Genomic DNA, 17900 nt, shown 5'->3' with positions numbered 1-17900 from the left:
GGTCCCTTCCAACCCAAACCAGTCTATGATTCTATGAAAACATTCTGTCAGTTTTCATACCCAAAGGTCATGGTAAAGCTATGTCCAACACACAGGTAGGATAATCCCCAGGAAAACTTAAAACAGAAGCAGTTCAAAAAGTCAAAGTATACAGAGGTGCCTGCACATGGGAATTCAAGATTTCCTCCTAGAAATCAGAGGTGCCCCTGACCTGAACAGCAATGAGTCTTGCTGAGAGAAGGAGGGGAACAGTTTACACTGTCACATCTAAATAGTCATAATTCTTAACATTGTATGTATCTCGCTCATACCAAGTGAGAATCTGGATGGAATTAAATTCATGGGAGTTTCTTGTCAGGTTTTGGTAGGAACACAGGGACTGCAGTAGCACAGTTGGAAGGTGGCCGGAGGACAGCGTTGGCAGGTTGTGATAGTGAGCATATTAAACAGGGGTTCAGATAAGATGTAAAACATAATGTAATGAGAAAGGCCCTACAAAGTCAAGAGTGCCAGGAGCTATAGTAAACACCATTAAATTAGGAACATAAATAGTAGAACAGCTCAAGATAGCAGTTTGCCAAGTATTTGTGTTAAAGCTTTAAGATAAGCACTGGGTGGCAAGTTACACTCTGAAATTATGCATTTGGCACCTTGCAAAGTAAATCCCTAGAAGTGCCACCCGTCTGGAAAGTCAGTCGAGCCCTGACAGGTATTTTAAACACCAATTCGATTACATCCGACGTTTCCGCTGAAGGTCTCATGAAAGCTAAACATCTGAGTTTAGAAATCTGGTCTTCTGCGCTGTTTACTCTCCCAAGCCAATCCCTGCAGAGAGCACCAGCTGCACAGACAGCACAGCCAGAGCAAGAAGTTAGGGGCTGGGGCACTGGGGAGATGGTCTGGGGCAAAATCAGTGAGCATTTACAGTGTGCATTGCAGGAAGAGGCAAGAAGGAATGTTGTTGGGGAGGGGCGAGCAGGAGTGTGGGTGAGAGAGGGAGACCCGCACTCTGCATCGTCCCGTCTGTAATCCCCATCACCAAACACTCATTTGGTTATCAGAAATGTTTCAGAGCCCTTGAGATTAACGGCTGGTGCCATGTAAACAGAGCCTTATATTGGGAAGACGGAGTTACTGGCAGGCCAGTGCACAGGCGGGCTCCTGTCCCGTACATACACTCCCAGCCATCCCCAAAGAAAAGTCACAGGATGGGCAACAGTCTGAAAGCCGTAGTTGCTTTTGTGCCCTCCAATGAGTGCCAGAAGTACCTCGTGGAAGACCTAGAAGAGATGCCAGTGGATAAAATGGTGGATCTGAGCGGCAGCCAGCTGAGGCGGCTGCCTCTGCACATTTGCTCTTTTAGGGAACTGGTTAAGCTGTACCTGAGTGACAACAACCTGAACCATCTGCCTCCGGAACTGGAGCAGCTGCAAAACCTGCAGATCCTGGCCCTGGACTTCAACAACTTCAAAGCGCTGCCCCTGGTCGTGTGCACGCTGAAGCAGCTGTGCATCCTCTACCTGGGCAACAACAAGCTCTGCAGCCTGCCCCTTGAGCTCCGTCTACTGCAGAATCTCAAGACCCTCTGGATCGAGTCCAACTGCCTGCAGTACCTGCCCGAGGTGGTGTGCGAGTTGACTCTGCTCAAGACCCTGCATGCTGGCTCTAATGCGCTGCGCACGCTCCCCACGCAGCTGCGGTACCTGCAGGAGCTGCGTACCATCTGGCTGTCGGGCAATCTGCTATCTGAGTTCCCCGCTGTGCTCCTGGACATGCCTTTCCTGGAGGTGATCGACGTGGATCGCAACTCCATCCGGTTCTTCCCCAGCCTGGCTCACCTCCCCGGTCTGAAGTTGGTGATCTATGACCATAACCCCTGCAGGAACGCACCCAAAGTGGCCAAAGGAGTTCGCAGGGTGGGGAGGTGGTCAGAGGAGACTCCTGAACCCCGAAAGCGGTCCGGGGCGGTGGTAGAAATTCCACTCGATGAGAGACCATCGCCACCTCCTGCCATCAAGCCTGAGCTGGAAGTCGAGCCCTGTTGATGCTTCAGCTGCCCACTCTGGCAAAGGTGGCAGTGCACTCACACCACCACCCAGCCTCTACTTCTTTCTCCCTTGCTTGCTGGCATCCAGGGAGCCCCGCACTGCCTGGTGTAGGTGCACCAGCTTGAAGCTAGATGAGAGCAAAACCCTCTTGTACAGTCACCTGTTTTGCACAGCACCCAGCACTCTCTAGAGCAAAGGCTTCATCCTCTTCCCCCTCCACCCACGTGGGGACCACTCAGAGATGGCAGCAAAGATGAGACAGTTCAGATGTTTTCCATGGGTGGACTGTGCAGAGCACGAATGGACTTGCTACTCTTCATCCATGGGCTCACCCTTCACCTTGCTGAGGTGTCTGAGCTCAGCTGGATGCCACTGTTCAAGGTGATTGCTGCTGAGTCACTGCTGTAAAGTAAGCACAGCATTTGTCTCAAATGCCTTATCTGAAACACAGGAACAGCTTGAAGGGTTCCCTCCCTGCCGTGTGGGAAGCTGTAGCAGAGCCCTGGCTGTGCTATCAAGGAAACAGTGCGTATGTACCAGCAAGCTCTCCTCTTACCAGTGCAGCCTTCTTCCTGGAAAATTTGCAACCACCCTTGTTTTGTTATTGCCAAGCAGCATTCTAAATGATGGTAAGGAAAGCAACAGGCTTTGGTGCTAGTTTCTGTGACCAACAACATTGCCATTAAGGGTAGCTTTACACACCAAGTTCTCATGCAGTAGCAAAGAAGAAAATCAAAGCCTAACTAAAACAGAAACACCACAAGAGCTGTAAAGGTAAACTTGCATGAATAAAGCCCTGGGCTGGGAGCCTGCTGTTACACACTTGCACCTAACTTGAAGCTGGGGCAAACTCCACTCTGTTGATTTCAGCTGGGTATTTCTGCAGCTGTAACTCAGCCAAGTTCAGATCCCCTTCAAAATGCACTGAACTCTTTTTTCATTGTATGTTTTGCTTTCATTGTTTAACACAGAACTCTGGCTCAAAATGACATGCTTAGCTTTTGATTCCACAGCACAGATCACTGAGTTTGGTAGAAGACAGCTTCTAAAGATGGTGGGGAGCCTGTGGCGGCACGTAACAGCCACTTTCCTCTCTGCCTCACTCATCGAGTGGAACTGTCTCACCAGCGCAGCCTGCAGCAGCGGCAGTTGACTTCCCAGAACAGAATTGAGCCAGTGCCAGTTCGTGACTGCTTAATGTCATTTACATGCTTGAAAAATGATCTGGAAACACATAGCCTCTGCTAGCACTTGCTGTCTTGTTAAATGAAGTCTGAATTTAGATCTGGCTGGCACCCATGTAGCATGTAGTCAAATTAAACAAAGTACACTAACACCTCGGTGAGTTAAAACAGCCTTCTTTGGAATTAACCAAATTCTCTTTCCAAATTCTTTATCTAACCTGTTTCTTCCCAGAGGATTACTCAGCAGGACAAATGTTTTGGGCTTTTTTAACATCCAAGTTCAATGGCTTACTCCCTATGGAACTAACCTGGTATTTTACTTGTCTGAGTAGGTGGGCAAGAAGGTGCTTTCACTTGCTGGTCAGTGGTTGTATTTCAATGTAGCATTCCTAACACATATTGTCACTTTTGGAGATCTGAAGATGTAAGTTTAAGTTTGGAGGAGTGTTCTGTAAACAGACTCGCTTTTGTTTCAGGAAACCTAATGAGAAAAATGTTTGCATAGATAATTTGAAATCAAGAAAGTACTCTTGCTGCTTTGGCAGCCTTGCCCTGGTGTCTGCCAAGGTACTGCATTATGCTTGCAGGGCCGGAAGGGTCACAGCTGGCTCAGCTCTTGGGGCTCCCACATAGACAGTGAGAGCCTCTACTTTTCCCTGCTTCCAGCTGTTGAGAATGTGCTGCAGGCATCATGGACTTTATGAGTTGAGCATGAAGAAACTAGTCCAATTAAAAAACTTTGCCTTTGCAGCAACCACTGGAATAGGAAAGGGAATATAAAGACAGGCTACAGCAGACATGACAAGGGAAGGGGGGGCACGGAGCACAATGCAGCCTGCCACACTCGCCACCAACCACCCTCTAATGCAAGGTTTTGTAAAGTTGGCTCGAGTTCAGTATTTCACGGCATGTTTGGTCATCTCTTCCAGATTGCACCTTCCCCTCTGCAGAACTCCCACCTACATAAAATTTCTAGGGTAAAAAGCTGTAAAATCCCTTAAGTTGTAGCTCTGGGCACTAAATTCCTTTTCAGCTTTTTCTCTTCCTTTTATCAGCAAAAAATGAGTAACCCCCAGTATCACCAGAAAAACGCAGCATTTAACTTCAGAACCTATTTCTAGGATCCCAACTCAAGGCCCCTACAGACAGGACTGGTTATCCTTTGTGCTGATGCCTGAAGCATCTGAGGACTGAGGGTGTGGGCTGCAGCTGCCTGAATGGAACTGCCCTTCTTGCTTCTACACAAAGACAACTTTGATGAATATGAATTTTTATTTATTTCCATGTATTTTAAGTGGAACGTGGAGAGGAACAGAAGAGGGTTGTATAAAGCCCCTGATTTACTTGAAAGTGAATTCTTCCCCACAACATACAGAAACTGAAATAAGTTAAAGCCAACTGAAGTCAGTTATTTCATGTTATTGATGGAGATTTGCTCTTTTCAAGCTTCTGTTCCACAACCTCACAAGAAACAGATCATTAAAAAAAAGCTACTAGGTGAGATCTGGTCCACACATCCTCACTGTGCTCATCCGGTACTGAAGAAAATTTAACATGGGCGATTGTCCGGTACACGTTTTCTGGGGAGAAAAAAAAAAAAAAATCAGAAAATTCCTCACACACAACGATGTCCACCAGCCTCCCAACCTACCCTTATTTTTAAGTTGATGTTTTGTGTTTAGTGCTTATCTCACAGCACAAAAGGCAGCATCATCTCAAAGCTAATACACCACCTCCGACCACAGTAAAAAACCCTGCAATTCACAAAGCAGTGCAGACCACCTGGAAGCAGGCATGCTCAGGATAATCTGCCTAGAAGAGGCATTTCTTCCTGAACTTCTTAACAAATGTGGTTTTGTTTTAGCCACAGATTCCACTTTAAAAGCAGCTAGGCATTTCACCGCAATTCTTGCCAAAAGAAAAAAGCAAAGCAGCATGATCCCTCACATTTTAGTCAGCCACTTCTGCAAATGTTTTACTGCTATCTATGGCATATGAGTAGCTGGTGACCCAAGATAAATTAGCATGCCTGAGCAGTGCCTAGTTAAAGTGCACTGATCGCTCAAAAGGCCTGTTTATATTGCTAATACAAAAAAATCCCCTCATGTAACATGGACGTTAGCACGTGAGATGTCAGTCTTCATTACAAATGGAAGTATTTCTAGAACTGCAGTTTACTCTTCCACAGAAGGTTGCTCTATACCACAACTGACCATGCAGACACTCAGCTCATACCTTGGTGCTGCTTTAATAATGTCATCTACACGAAGAATCATTTCTGCTGCTTCTGCTGCGCTCAGCAAAACTTGTCTCTTAACTTGGAAACTTTCTGTTACTCCCAAGGCTGCCATGTCTCCAATGGTACCCTCTCTCATATCTGGAAGGAGAGACAAATTAAGAGCTTGTTTGTTTGAACTTGTGGGGTTTTTTTTTAAGGAAATTACAAGGAAGCTGGCAGTATGGTAACTCACCTGCTCAAATGAATGACATTAATAGTAAGGAAAGTATTAAAGTCTTTTACTTCAAGGGTCCCAATTTAAACCTAACATGCTGCAATTATATACATTTAAAAAATGGTTTTAAATCAATACCTTTCTTTTTAAGCTTCATGTAACTAGACTCAATGTGAGTGAGCAAAGTCGTCTCTGCAGGTGGAACCCATCCCCTTGAAAAACAAAGCATTTCACTCTATTGTGGAAAGTTTGGTAGAATGATAAACGACTAAGTGCAGCCCATGCTCTGTGCAAAGCAAACAAAAATCAGCGTACTTCCAACTGAATGTATCAAAGACAAGTGAGCAAGTTTAATAAGCCTCACTGCCCTACCAAACAGCAGTCCAGTAACAGAAGTAACATGAAGCCCCTTACCAAGTCCGTAAGTAGTCTTCCCTTCACTGTGAGCAGCTCTGAGCTGAGCAACCAAATCTGCACTGTCATAGCCAGCATTGTCAGCTATTATTGTTGGGATCTATGGGGAGAAACACAGGCTGGTTTTAATTCATGCAGGGCCTGATCCCTAGTAAACAGGAAACATACTTTGATATTACTATTTACTGTTCAGTTTCAACAACAGGAAGTTTCAAAAGTATGGTAGATGTGTTACAGTGATCAGAAGACAGAGAAAACAGAAAAAAAAAAAAACAAAAATCAAAATACTTCTCTAAGGATTTTGCTTAAAACCTTGTTATAAGAGAGTATCTGAGAGGGCAGGATCATGTTAGCAGTTTTTTCAGTTCTTTTTACATGGGCAGAATGAAATGAAATGAACAGAATGAAATCTACCTATTTCAGACTACAACTGGAGAAACAGTTTCATTTTAAGAATATGAGCTTGCTGGTAAGCATTAACCACCTGATCATTCTGTTCACTGTGCAAGTGGCAGGAGTGCAAATTGCAGGCGCTGGCTCAAGAAGTAACACCAAGTCTTACCATGCTTTTTTATTTTCTTGCAGGAATGTTTTCCTATGGTCTTTGGTTTTCCCTAGATTAAATAACAGGAAGGCATTTTTCCTCCCCTCAAATGGATAGCCTGTTAGCACAATAATATTCTATAAACGTTACTTGCCATGCATCTTCTAGGAAGTAAGAGTAGACTCCAATGCAAGTTAGAAACTTCTAGACAGTACTAGAGCATGAATACAATCAATAGTATCAATAGAATGCTCTTTCATAAATCAGCACAAAAAAATCTCAGCTTATTCAGCTGACATTTCTGCTGCACTTTTAACCTTGCAGGTTAAGAGGAGAAAGAACCACTTAAAAGAGGGCTAGCATTAAACATTCAGAATTCTGTAACATGCTGCATTATTAACACACCAATACTTATTTCCTAAGAGAGAAAACAGCAAGTTTTTCCATTTGTTCATCCAAGTTGTGTTGCTAAATTTCACTTTTTTACTTTTAGACAACCAAAACTTTGACAGAGAAACAACGATCTGATGCCAGAAGTTAGCAAGTTTGGTGAAATTTTATGTCTATTAATCCAAGCAATCTGACTGAATAAACTTACCATCCGTAAGGCTTTAGCAAAGGACTCCATTGCAACAGACTCTTTGCCGGGTGTTCTGATGGCAAGTTCTGCAACAGCATTAGCCATCAGCATCTCTGAACAACCTAGTCATTAAAGACACAGATGTTGATGTCTGACTTGAACAGTTATTACAAAATGAATATCATAGATGAAGAATCTAACATTCACCTCCACCATACACAGTTCTAGTGTCTTTCACGGTCTGGGCAAGAACACAGAGAGCATCATGCAAAGACCTCTCTGCTTCATCTAGAATCTGCTGTGTTGCTCCACGCAAAACTATGGTGCAAGCTTCACCTAAAAAGCACAAATGTAAAAAGATTAAAAAAAAACCAAAACCAACACACAAAAAAAAGAGGCTATTGCAAAGCATTTCTAACAGTTTTGCTATCACTGCAGTCAAGTTCTACCCAGATCAGTTTCAGGGGAAAAAGGAAGCATGATGACATTTCACAGATAGAATGAAATTATGTACACTATGGTATCACATCAGTGGTAAAACACTTACCCATTGCCACTCCAGAGAAATGAATGAGCTTATCTTCTCCAATCATGACTTCCTCAATAAGCTTGCAGCTTCCTAGTTTTACTAGCTCAGGGTGATCGAAGGTTGATGCAATTTCACCACCTACAAATGTAAGATCATATTAAAGTTAGAACTCATGTTGAAGACATCTGTTCAGGCAAGATTTAACCCAGGGGGGATGAGGGGTCTGAAAACAAACAACAAACAAAACAGTATTCATAACTGCCCAGGTTTAAATTAATACTGATAAGCCAAATTTTTCCAGTGTCAGCATATGGTACCAGAAATCTACTTCCTTAACAAATCAGTATTTTGTTTCACATCTGAAAAATTACAATAGCTGCAATGCTTTTGAGTTCTGTCTGGGTAAGAGACTAAACATTAATCTTTGCCAGTATTAAAATGTCAATCTGTTTAAAGTTTTAACAGCATTTATTGATATAGTATTTATAAAATACTAGGTCAAGTTTTTTTAATGTTTTTAAACTTGAGCTTGTGCCACTACTCATCTTGCCTGCCTAACGATGGCTGAGAACCACTAGCCACCACTCTCCTGAATTACAAGTGTCATGCAGTGTTGTAGCAGCAATATTGTGCACTATTTGTAAACTTCCATATTGTAAACAAAACTGATATTACAAAGACCAAAATGCCTCTGAATATTGTTCTAGTACTTTTCCTATTAAAAAAAAACATTTACATGTATTTACTCCCAATCTATTCTCAATTATTCCACATTGGCTTGCAGCACTGCTGTAGCTGTAGTGTTACAAGGGAAGACAAGATTTGTAGTAGAGAGCTTATGCTTACTAAAAGCCTGTCTATTGTTTTCAGCTATATTATCTGATCCAGTGTGGTCTAGATATGGTCCATTTGCTCTGCCTACAAAATTTGCTTTGAGTTTGCTCTGGAACATAAGCAACATTCCTCTCAATCAAGCATTTGCCTGTGTCAATGAGTCCTCAAACAGTTACACACAACCGCAACTTCAGCTGTGCTAAACTAAAAAAGCCAGCGTATTTTCCTTTCTCCCTGCAAAGCCAGTTCTTTGTTCTTACGAAGATTTTCACAATAAGCTTTTTAATAACATTCCAGTTAACTATCTCTAACTTCAGCAACAAGAATCAACTGTAGCATTCCAGATGTTTTGTTTTCATTGGTTATTAGAATCACATTTACACTGACCACTACTAAAAATATCCAGGTTGTTCGTGTTATTTGAGGTCCGCCTCAAGATGATAACTCAGGCCCACATTTTTAACAAGGGATGACCATTATTACAATCAAACAACAGATATTTATAACCAGATGGCATTCATTAACTAGTGGATTCATCTTCTTATTCTTTCTATTGCTAAGTTTCACCTTTTCTCTAGAAAACAAGTATTTCAGAAGCTTATCAAGCAGAGACTTAACTGAAAGTATTTTTAAAATATGAAAGAAAATAACTAACTGGCACTACTATCTGGATAAATGAAATTCCACAGTTCACATTATGATCCTTTACTCACAGTTACTATGGAAAAAAAAGGTATGTTTAAATTATTATGCAGGAAGGAATCAGAATCAAAACAGACAGTTTATGGGTAAAGTATAACATACTAAATATAGAAACTGAGTTACCTGCTTCTAAAAAAAAAATACTGACAGTTACATAGGAGTTGATAAATCAACAGCGTAATTTCAAAGTTACTTATGGCCAATTTTGTATTGTATTTAAAGATCTATAAAATAAAACTTATTTGGAGTACTTTTCATATTCACAAATCTGCTTAATAATAAAAACTACAATTAAGTGATCACACATTAACATTTACTAAAGGTCAAACAAATAATGCGCCCTTTCAAGTTTCATGCAAGATACTCCACAAACCTGTAACAAGAGCCAGACGTTCAACACCAGCAAAGTCCGCATGTTCAATAGCCATGACGCCAGCAGCTCCAAAGAGCTGTTCAGGGTAGTTGTAGATCAACTGCCTACAATTAGAACACAGACACATCCTCCAGTTACCCACGCGAGAAAACCAGTGTAACAAAAGGACACCTGATTCTCAGTAGCATGGTCATGCAACAGGTTTCTGAAAACTACAAAAGCAGTCAACATTTGAGACACCTACCACACGTGGAATGTTACACCACACAGAAGCAAATGCACTGACGGAAAAACACACAAAGCTAAGAAAAAAAAAAAGGGAAAAAAATCAAACCTCAAAGCTTTTTGAAATACCCTTCCCTGAAGACACTGTCACACTAAGCACAAGGACCCACACGCTTTAAATACTAAGTCCTTTGATCCAAAGTGCCTGCTGAGCACTTGACTGCCTATTCTAGCAGGGTGCACTAGAACATGTGAAGTAATGTCTTTAATTCCTTCACCAATACAAAATCCAAACAGTTTACAAATCTGGGAACAACAATCTTGTAACGTATACAAATAGTAGACCAGAGAAGAGTACATGTTCCCTTATTAATACATATCCGCATCTTAACAAAGCAGCCACCTGAAGTTCAATGGCCAATGCCCACTGAGGAGAGCTACGCCAGATTATTTTTCCATTCCTAATTAAAGACTGAGTGTTGTAGAAATTCAGCAGGAGCTGTGAGATGTCATCTCCAGCAAGAAAGGTGTTTCTAATCTACCTTCAAAGTGACAAATGACACTGCTGAGTACACACGGAGAAAACACCTTCTACCCCAGAACCATATGGCCTTGGCCTTTATCACACATATCCTCAGGGGTAATTAACTGGCTAACATTTACAGTATCTGATGTGATGCTGATCTATAGTATAAGAAGTCAATTTTATCAGGGAATAAATCTGAAAGTCAAAAGTCAATCTAACTGCAGCACCACTAGCCTGGTTACAGTGACTGATGCTACCTGAGCTTCCTTAGGGCAACTACCCATGTTACAAGCATACTGGATAGCAGCAGTGGAGCTAAGGATTTTCTGAATACTTCAAAGGATTCTTCCATCAATTTACCAACAGGACTCCTGACTCTAGGACTCTGTATCTCTACCATGTTCAATGGAAAGAGTATTCATTTTGCCTGAAGAAGAATGCAATGTGTGTGAAACATGACATAGATGGAGGGGCTGTAAGATTCATCGGTCTGTCAATGGCTCTTACAGATGTTTGACACAGATTTATAAAGTGAGTTATAAGAGGCACCATGTCTTGAAAGAGTAAGTTTTTGCTTCTGTGGAAAACAGTGCCACTTGTACAACTTTGTGACTCTCCCCTTTTTCCAAGAAAGGACATACCTGTTAATAAAGCAGTTTATGCCATGCTTCAGAATACTCTCAACCTTCTCCTTCATTTTTTCTTTTTCTGCCTGTTCTATTTCTGCCACTTTTGCTGCAGAGTCCACTCTAACACGAGAGCCAAAAATCTAAATAAAAGAAACCAAAGAATTCAGTCTAAAAATAAAGTCAATTTACAAAAAAATTGTTTCACAACAGTAGCTGAGTCCCATACCTTAATTTTGTCTGTATCCATACCAGTATTTGCAATTAGAATCTTTGCATTTTCTATTCTTTTTGGCTGATTTACACCAATCTTCTTGTCGAGTAAAAAGCCTGTAGTAACAGAGAGGCCTTGTAAGACTTAAAAAGGAGAGCAATTAATTTAAATTATTAAAAATCCCCCTCATATTTAGTATTCAATTTAATAATAACATAGCAATGTTTCCTAGAACAAATTTGACAGCTTAATTTCTCAAGCATGCTTTCAGCCAACACACAGACTTACCCTCATCCAAGTAGGAATCAGCCAAACTTCCACCAAGTTTCTTAATGACGTGGATAGCCTCCAAATTACCAGAACCTTTCAACCTAAGGACAGCTTCTACAGCTAACTTGACAAAGTGATCTTTATGATGAGTAAGTAATTTGGATGAAAGGGTTGTTCCTGCAATGTTCATCAAATCTTCACGGAACTTCACTTCATCATCACTAAAATAAAGGCAGTACAGTTAAAGTGGAAAGTCTGAAAGCTTTAATTATCGTTAACCTATCACCATAAGTCTCTCCCCGCTTCCTGTTGCCTGTGTCTACGTACACCATGTTCCATTTTGAGAAATGATACTCGGAATCCTGCCAGTGTCCCAGAATACAACCTTGCACTTGAAATTTCAATTAGGAAAATCTTTGCATTCAGCTTTAGCAAATCTGTGCTCTCAAAGTGCTGGGTAAAGAAAACAGTCACATTTAAAATCAGAGCAGAAAATCTGAAGTAACAGCTCACATTTTTGTTCTAAGGAGCAACTTACTCCTTGTATTTAGTTTCTGCACATCATAACTAATTTTAAATCATTTCATAAAGCAGCTTATTAAAAAAAAAAGCAAAAAGCCTTTCTTAACTGTTACAACTTACAAATTCAGCCTTCACACTACTTAAAAGAAAGCAAAGAACTTCGCAGTGGTATATAATTCTTAGAGATGTTTTAGTCTTGACTGGTTTATAAAGACCTACAGCGAATGTACATTACTAACCCATGATCCACAGCTGCTTTCAAAAGTGCCTCTCTTGAAGCTTTTGTGGCTGCTCTCCAGCCTGCAATAATCGTCTGAGGATGAATCTTCTTTGAAATCAGTAATTCTGCCTCCTATTTAAATGAAATAAATAATCATTTTTTTTTCTCCCAAGGTACACTTAGTGTCACTAACTATGAAAGACACTTCCAAGTAATAAGAAAATTCTGAATGGCAGTGAAAACCAGAGAGCTGTAACAATGAAATGAAAGTGACCCTACTGGCAGCTTTATTTCCAATCTAGGCAAATACAATCTGCCCTTGGAATACTGAAGTTTGATTAATGAAAAAAAAACAACCAGACATAGACTTCAAAATAACTATCTTTGGCTTCATGTTTTAGATCAGTTTCCTGTTCACTTAAAGCTGCAATTTAAAGTGTAGTTGGAAAAACAAACATCTTCTAACTCCCTTTTTGAGAGGAACTTGGCAAGCTGATGGATCATTTCTCTGATGTTTTTGATCACAGCTTCTGGATCTGAGATGATTAGATTTACTGGCACATCTCTGCTAACAATAATTCCTCACTTCTGAAGTCTCTTTCATAGTAATTTCGAATTTAGAGTTTGGCAGTATAAGATTTTATGTAAATATGAAAACCATACAGAATTTAAAGGAACATTATTTAAGGAAATTTAATAATAATTTAAGGAAATATAGTAATTATTTAAATAATAATTTGAAGAAATTAAAAGATAAATTCAAGTCCTGTGCACACAAGAACAGAATTTAACATGCCTTTTTTTTTTTTCTCTCTCAATGATGCTATGGAAAAGGATTTCAGAGGAGTGAATGTCACAACTAAGCAGTGCTGCACGCTGCTCAGTGCGACATCCAAGAAGTGACCTGTGAGAGATACTTCACTGTTTCACTTATATACTAAAGGAAGAGAAAATAACTTTCTAAAATGTACCAAATTAAAATACTAGTGAATTTGTCAACAGTAATATAAGGAATATAGTTTAAAATATTTTTTATATATATTTGATGACACAATACCTAAATTGTTTTTTTCCCCCTATCAATTTCAATGGCAATGGAGCAAGGTATTCCTATACTTAGGGAGCCCTCTTCATAAACATCAAACACCACACCTCGCACTGACACCACAGGAGCACACTGCCAAACAGAAACACATATGAAAAACTGTAATACATCACCCTCAGTAATTCAGCTGCCAACACCGTGACAGACGTAGTCCCATCGCCAACTTCATCATCTTGAACCTTTGACATGTCTGAAGGAGGAAATCTCTGCAGTAATTTTTTGATTCAAAATACCACGCTCACCAGTACCAGATTCAGATACAATTACTTTCACTTCACATTTGTTTGAAGAAAAAAGAATCTTATTTTTTGATAGTTTAAAAAGGTCACTCTGTAAGTCACAGAAAAACCTGTGCATATCAAATTCAGCATCCTCCAAATTCCTGCTCTTTATTTGCAACCTAGACACCAGTTCCAGCATGGTGATGGTCAAGAGCTATCCCCCTCTCTCCCTATTCCTAAACATAGTCATTAAAAGGAAGCAAGGCCGGACAGAAGTTCCAAGGTATCCATACTGGATCAGAGAATACAATAGCCATGTAGGCTGCATGAACAACTGATACAGAAGGACCCAGCAAACATGAAACCATTAAGAAACTCAACACTGAATTAGTTGTTCAGTGTCCTGCTTGAAACTAAAAGTGGACCACTGGCATGCTAAGACAGTCCTTTACAAAGGTAAACTGTCCAGAGTACAACGTTGATTAAGTGATAAAAAGAGATTTACATCAGGGAGAACCTGAGAGATCCTCTGTACTCCAGTAGATTTCTGTTTCAAACTTTCCCAGTGAAAAAGAAGGACACAGTTTTCTTTTGTCTCTCTGACTCCTGGAACAAACCAGGGCTGAGGGAAAACGAGACACCAGAACAGTTTTGCAAGAGCAGCATATACCTCAATTTTACTTCTGCAGAGTTCCACAATTCTTGCCACACCCTGGCCTCCTTACTTCAGGAATTCTGCCTCCCTCCCCTGCCCCTACTTCAATTTTTCATATTATTTAAGAAAAGTTAATTCTAAGCACAAAAAAACCCTGCAATAACAAAGTTACAAATGAAAAAAATGCCAAGTATTGCAATTACAAGCTGTTAAAAACTCACCAACCAAGACCTTGGCAGCTGGGTTGTCAACTCCAATAGCTTTCAGGATGGTTGCACCATCATTGGTAACTGTTACTGTGCTAGCTCTCCCAGTACTTAGAAGAATCTTGTCCTACAAGACGCAAGATTTAGAATACCACTTCAAAATGTACTGCAACTATTAAAACTAAATTAATAGGTATGACTACTGAGAATTTGCAGCTGACTTACCATGCCTTTAGGCCCCAGAGTGCTCTTGATCAGGTCACCAATAGCAATGGCACCAACAAAGGACGACTGAAATGAAAGCAAATATATCTTAGAGAATGACTTACTTCTACTTTAACGCAAGAATTATATGCTAGCCCATAATTTGCAAGGTGACATCTTAACCCAACCCTTCCACAGCACACTTTCTTTCAGCAGAGCCTGGGGTGAAGTTTCTTGAACTGATACATTTTTATAACCAGATCAAATATACTGAATTCCCACAGAAACCATAAAAGCCTGTCTCATAGGCAAGAGAAATGCCTCTCAATGAACACCAACCTCCTGAGCTAAACTTATTTAGTTTCTGAACTATGAGGAGTTTCTGTAATTATCAGCATGAACAACACTCCTCTTTCCGTCTGTTCACAGAAATACAACAAGAAAGAAACAGTAAGAGAAAGATTAAGTTCCACATCACCAAAAACTGAAAGCACATTTAACAGTAGAAAAGACATGGTTTAACTACCCCAAGTATTACCAGTTTCTTAGAGGCTTAAACTTACAAGCCGAGCCGTTTCTGCCTTTTCTTCATCTGCGCCTGCCTTGAAAATGTTCACAGGAGCAAGGGAAAGGGATGCCTAAAGCAGAGTTAACATAAGAATATTCCTTTAGCTTTAATAACACTATGCATTTTAGAAACAAATTCCTGGCACTAACAACCTAAACAATTACTGCAATTATTTATTTCCATACCCCATTTGGTTTTGATAAAAGGTATATTCAGGACAAATTCACTTTGACTCTTTCTTTAAATCTACCTTGCAATCTCAATCACATGAAGATTACAAGATCGACTGCAATCTGCTCTTAGAGACTGTACCCCATATTCCTTTGGAAGGCTGTTACCAGAACCTTACTTCATGGTCCTGTTCTGCATGGCTGTCAGACTCAAACCATCCAAAGACAGGCACCACGAGCAGAACCTAAAAGAATCTCGTTAACTAACCATGTCGGGTCTTCAATATTTGTGTTGAGCCCTATCACTTTATTGCATTCCCACGCAAACTAATTACAGCAGTAATGAACAGACTCCTTTATAGACCAATGCTTTCAAGGAACTCAGGGCATTAACTGGAGTAGGACCAAATCCGAAAACAAGGGAGTTCGGCGACATTTTACTTTGCTGTGTAGCAAGCTCACCCCTTTTGCTACGCAAAGTGCCCGTTACATCACTGCTTTTGACAACAAAAATGAAAACGCTGCTGCGGTAGGAGGCCCCACACAACGGGAGGGCAGCCCTCGGCCGGCGATCGACAGCGGCCGCTCACGCTCGGGGCCTCTGCTGCCTCTCGGGGCTTTCTGAGAGATGCGAGGAAGAAGCAGAGGCTTCCACGGCGGCAGCCGCGCCGCGGGCTCAGGGCACGAGCAGACCCGGAGCCCCTCTCCTGCGGGGTGATTGGGAAGGCCGAGAGCAGACCGGGACTCGACCCGTATCCCGCCCCCCTCCGGCCTGGCCCGGCCCGGCCGCGCCCTCACGGACCCTCCTCGCGCGCGCTCTAGAACCTTCCATGCCCAACACGCCGCCGCCTCCTCTTCCTCTCACCTCCCTCCCCGCCAGCCGCGCACGGGGCAGGGCGCGAGGCCGCCCCCACGCGACCGCCTCAGCCGCCGGGCCGGACAAAGCGCGGGAGAGGGGCGCGGCCGCCGGGCCCTTGCACGCGTGTCTGCGGGGAGTGTGCGCCCGCCGCTCCGCTCCGCTCCGCCCCGCTCAGCCGCGCCGCGCAACACCGGGCGGGCCGAACCGCCGCCCCGCCGCGAGCTCACCATGGTGCCGGTGCTGCCGCCGACCGGGACCCCGCCAACAGCCGCTGCCAACAGAGAACCAGCGCGCGGACCCACAGCCCCCACGATCTCCTGCCGGAACTGGCGTCAGAGAAGCCACCGCTTCCGGCGGCGCGCGGCACGCTGGGAGCCGCAGTCGTTCCCCCCCTCAGGAGGAGGAGGCTGGGATTCGGCCCCCAGTGGCTGTGCAAGGCAAAGCACGGCGCGGGTGTGGCCGGGGGGTGGTTCCGGGTGTTTTAAGAACTTACGCGACTTAAAGCCATGCTGCTGCCCTCCCGCGCTAAGGCCGCGTCTTGCGCGGCAGCACCTGTTACGGGCTCGCCTGGCAGTGCCCCGCAGCACCCTTTCTCCGAAGCGCTGCCATCTGGGCACTGTATTTCTGCGCAGAGTTATTTCTGCCCTTCCGAAGGAGGTAGAAGCTTCCCTATTTTAATTTCATCATACTCCCAGTGCTCAAACTGGTCAGAAGTATTTCAAATTAGCAGCTCCTGTCTTCCAGTGACCTTGCCAGCCTGTCCGGGATACCTGCTGTTGTATCATGCAGATCACCGATTAAAAGTAGTGAATGGGAGACAACCCCAGCACAGTCCCACTCAATACATTATAAGGGTATGTAGTGACAGGACAAGGGGCTTTAAACTGAAAGGCGCAGATTCAGATTCAATATTACAAAGAAGTTCTTCCCTGTGAGGGTGCTGAGGCTCTGGCACAGGCTGCCCAGATAAACTGTGGATGCCCCATCTCTGGCAGCATTCAAGGCCAGGTTGGACAGGCTTTGGAGCAACCTGGTCTGGTGTCCCTGCCCTTGGCAGGGGGGCTTGAACTAGATGAGCATTAAGGTCCCTTCCAACCCAAACCATGGTTCATGGGTCATTTCAGTATTAAAAAATTCGTAACAGCTTTACAGACACGAGACCACATCCAAGCCTTGTTCTGTTGCTGCTTTTCCTCCACAATTAAGCCCATTAGTTACCGGTTAGTTACTAAGAAAAAAAGTGAATTGCTTTGTGTGATTTGTTCCTCAAGAATCAATTCCAGCTGCTATTCCTCTTCCTGCTGCCAGATAGAAATCTCTTTTTCTAGATTCAAACTGGCCCAAGACAGTAGGTACCTATCCCAATGGAGACAGCAAATCTCTACCGACTTTCACATCTATCTATGGTTTTAAGTATGCCAACATCTTGTTAGTATTTTGCTAGAGTTCTTTGGGCTTTTCGCTTTGTTAGGTAAGTTCTCCCACGCCCCAACCTTGTTCTGGAAACTAGAGTGCCAACTGAATTCTAGTATCTTCAGTTTTCCTCGGTTTTGTTATGTACAAAAATATCTTATGTTTTGGCTAGGGCTAACATCCAACTAAAACAATGTTAAGTGCTTTTATCTCAGAATTAGAGCGTTTCTAAAGA

General features: G+C 42.5%; 2 protein-coding genes across 2 annotated transcripts; one reads left to right on the top strand and one right to left on the bottom strand.

Annotated features, from left to right (window-relative positions):
• Window positions 1–1062: 1062 nt before the first annotated feature.
• Window positions 1063–4387, top strand: LRRC10 (leucine rich repeat containing 10). The gene is made up of 2 exons (XM_062613731.1): window positions 1063–2822; window positions 4354–4387. Exon 1 carries the CDS (start codon window positions 1209–1211, stop codon window positions 2043–2045), a length of 837 nt encoding a protein of 278 aa, XP_062469715.1. The 5' UTR covers window positions 1063–1208; the 3' UTR covers window positions 2046–2822; window positions 4354–4387.
• Window positions 4388–4485: 98 nt separating this feature from the next.
• Window positions 4486–16636, bottom strand: CCT2 (chaperonin containing TCP1 subunit 2). The gene is made up of 16 exons (XM_062613729.1): window positions 16480–16636; window positions 15219–15293; window positions 14677–14742; window positions 14467–14578; window positions 13483–13559; window positions 12284–12396; window positions 11541–11743; window positions 11268–11368; window positions 11054–11181; window positions 9662–9765; window positions 7771–7890; window positions 7431–7559; window positions 7242–7345; window positions 6100–6199; window positions 5468–5609; window positions 4486–4812 (listed from the first exon to the last, which is right to left on the bottom strand). Exons 1-16 carry the CDS (start codon window positions 16480–16482, stop codon window positions 4782–4784), a joined length of 1608 nt encoding a protein of 535 aa, XP_062469713.1. The 5' UTR covers window positions 16483–16636; the 3' UTR covers window positions 4486–4781.
• Window positions 16637–17900: the final 1264 nt, after the last annotated feature.

This window comes from Pezoporus occidentalis, unplaced genomic scaffold, assembly GCF_034315485.1.
Source record: "Pezoporus occidentalis ecotype Australia unplaced genomic scaffold, CSIRO_AGI_Poc_V1 ctg17, whole genome shotgun sequence".
Taxonomy (NCBI): domain Eukaryota; kingdom Metazoa; phylum Chordata; class Aves; order Psittaciformes; family Psittacidae; genus Pezoporus; species Pezoporus occidentalis.
This window is presented reverse-complemented; position numbering and strand designations above follow the sequence as displayed.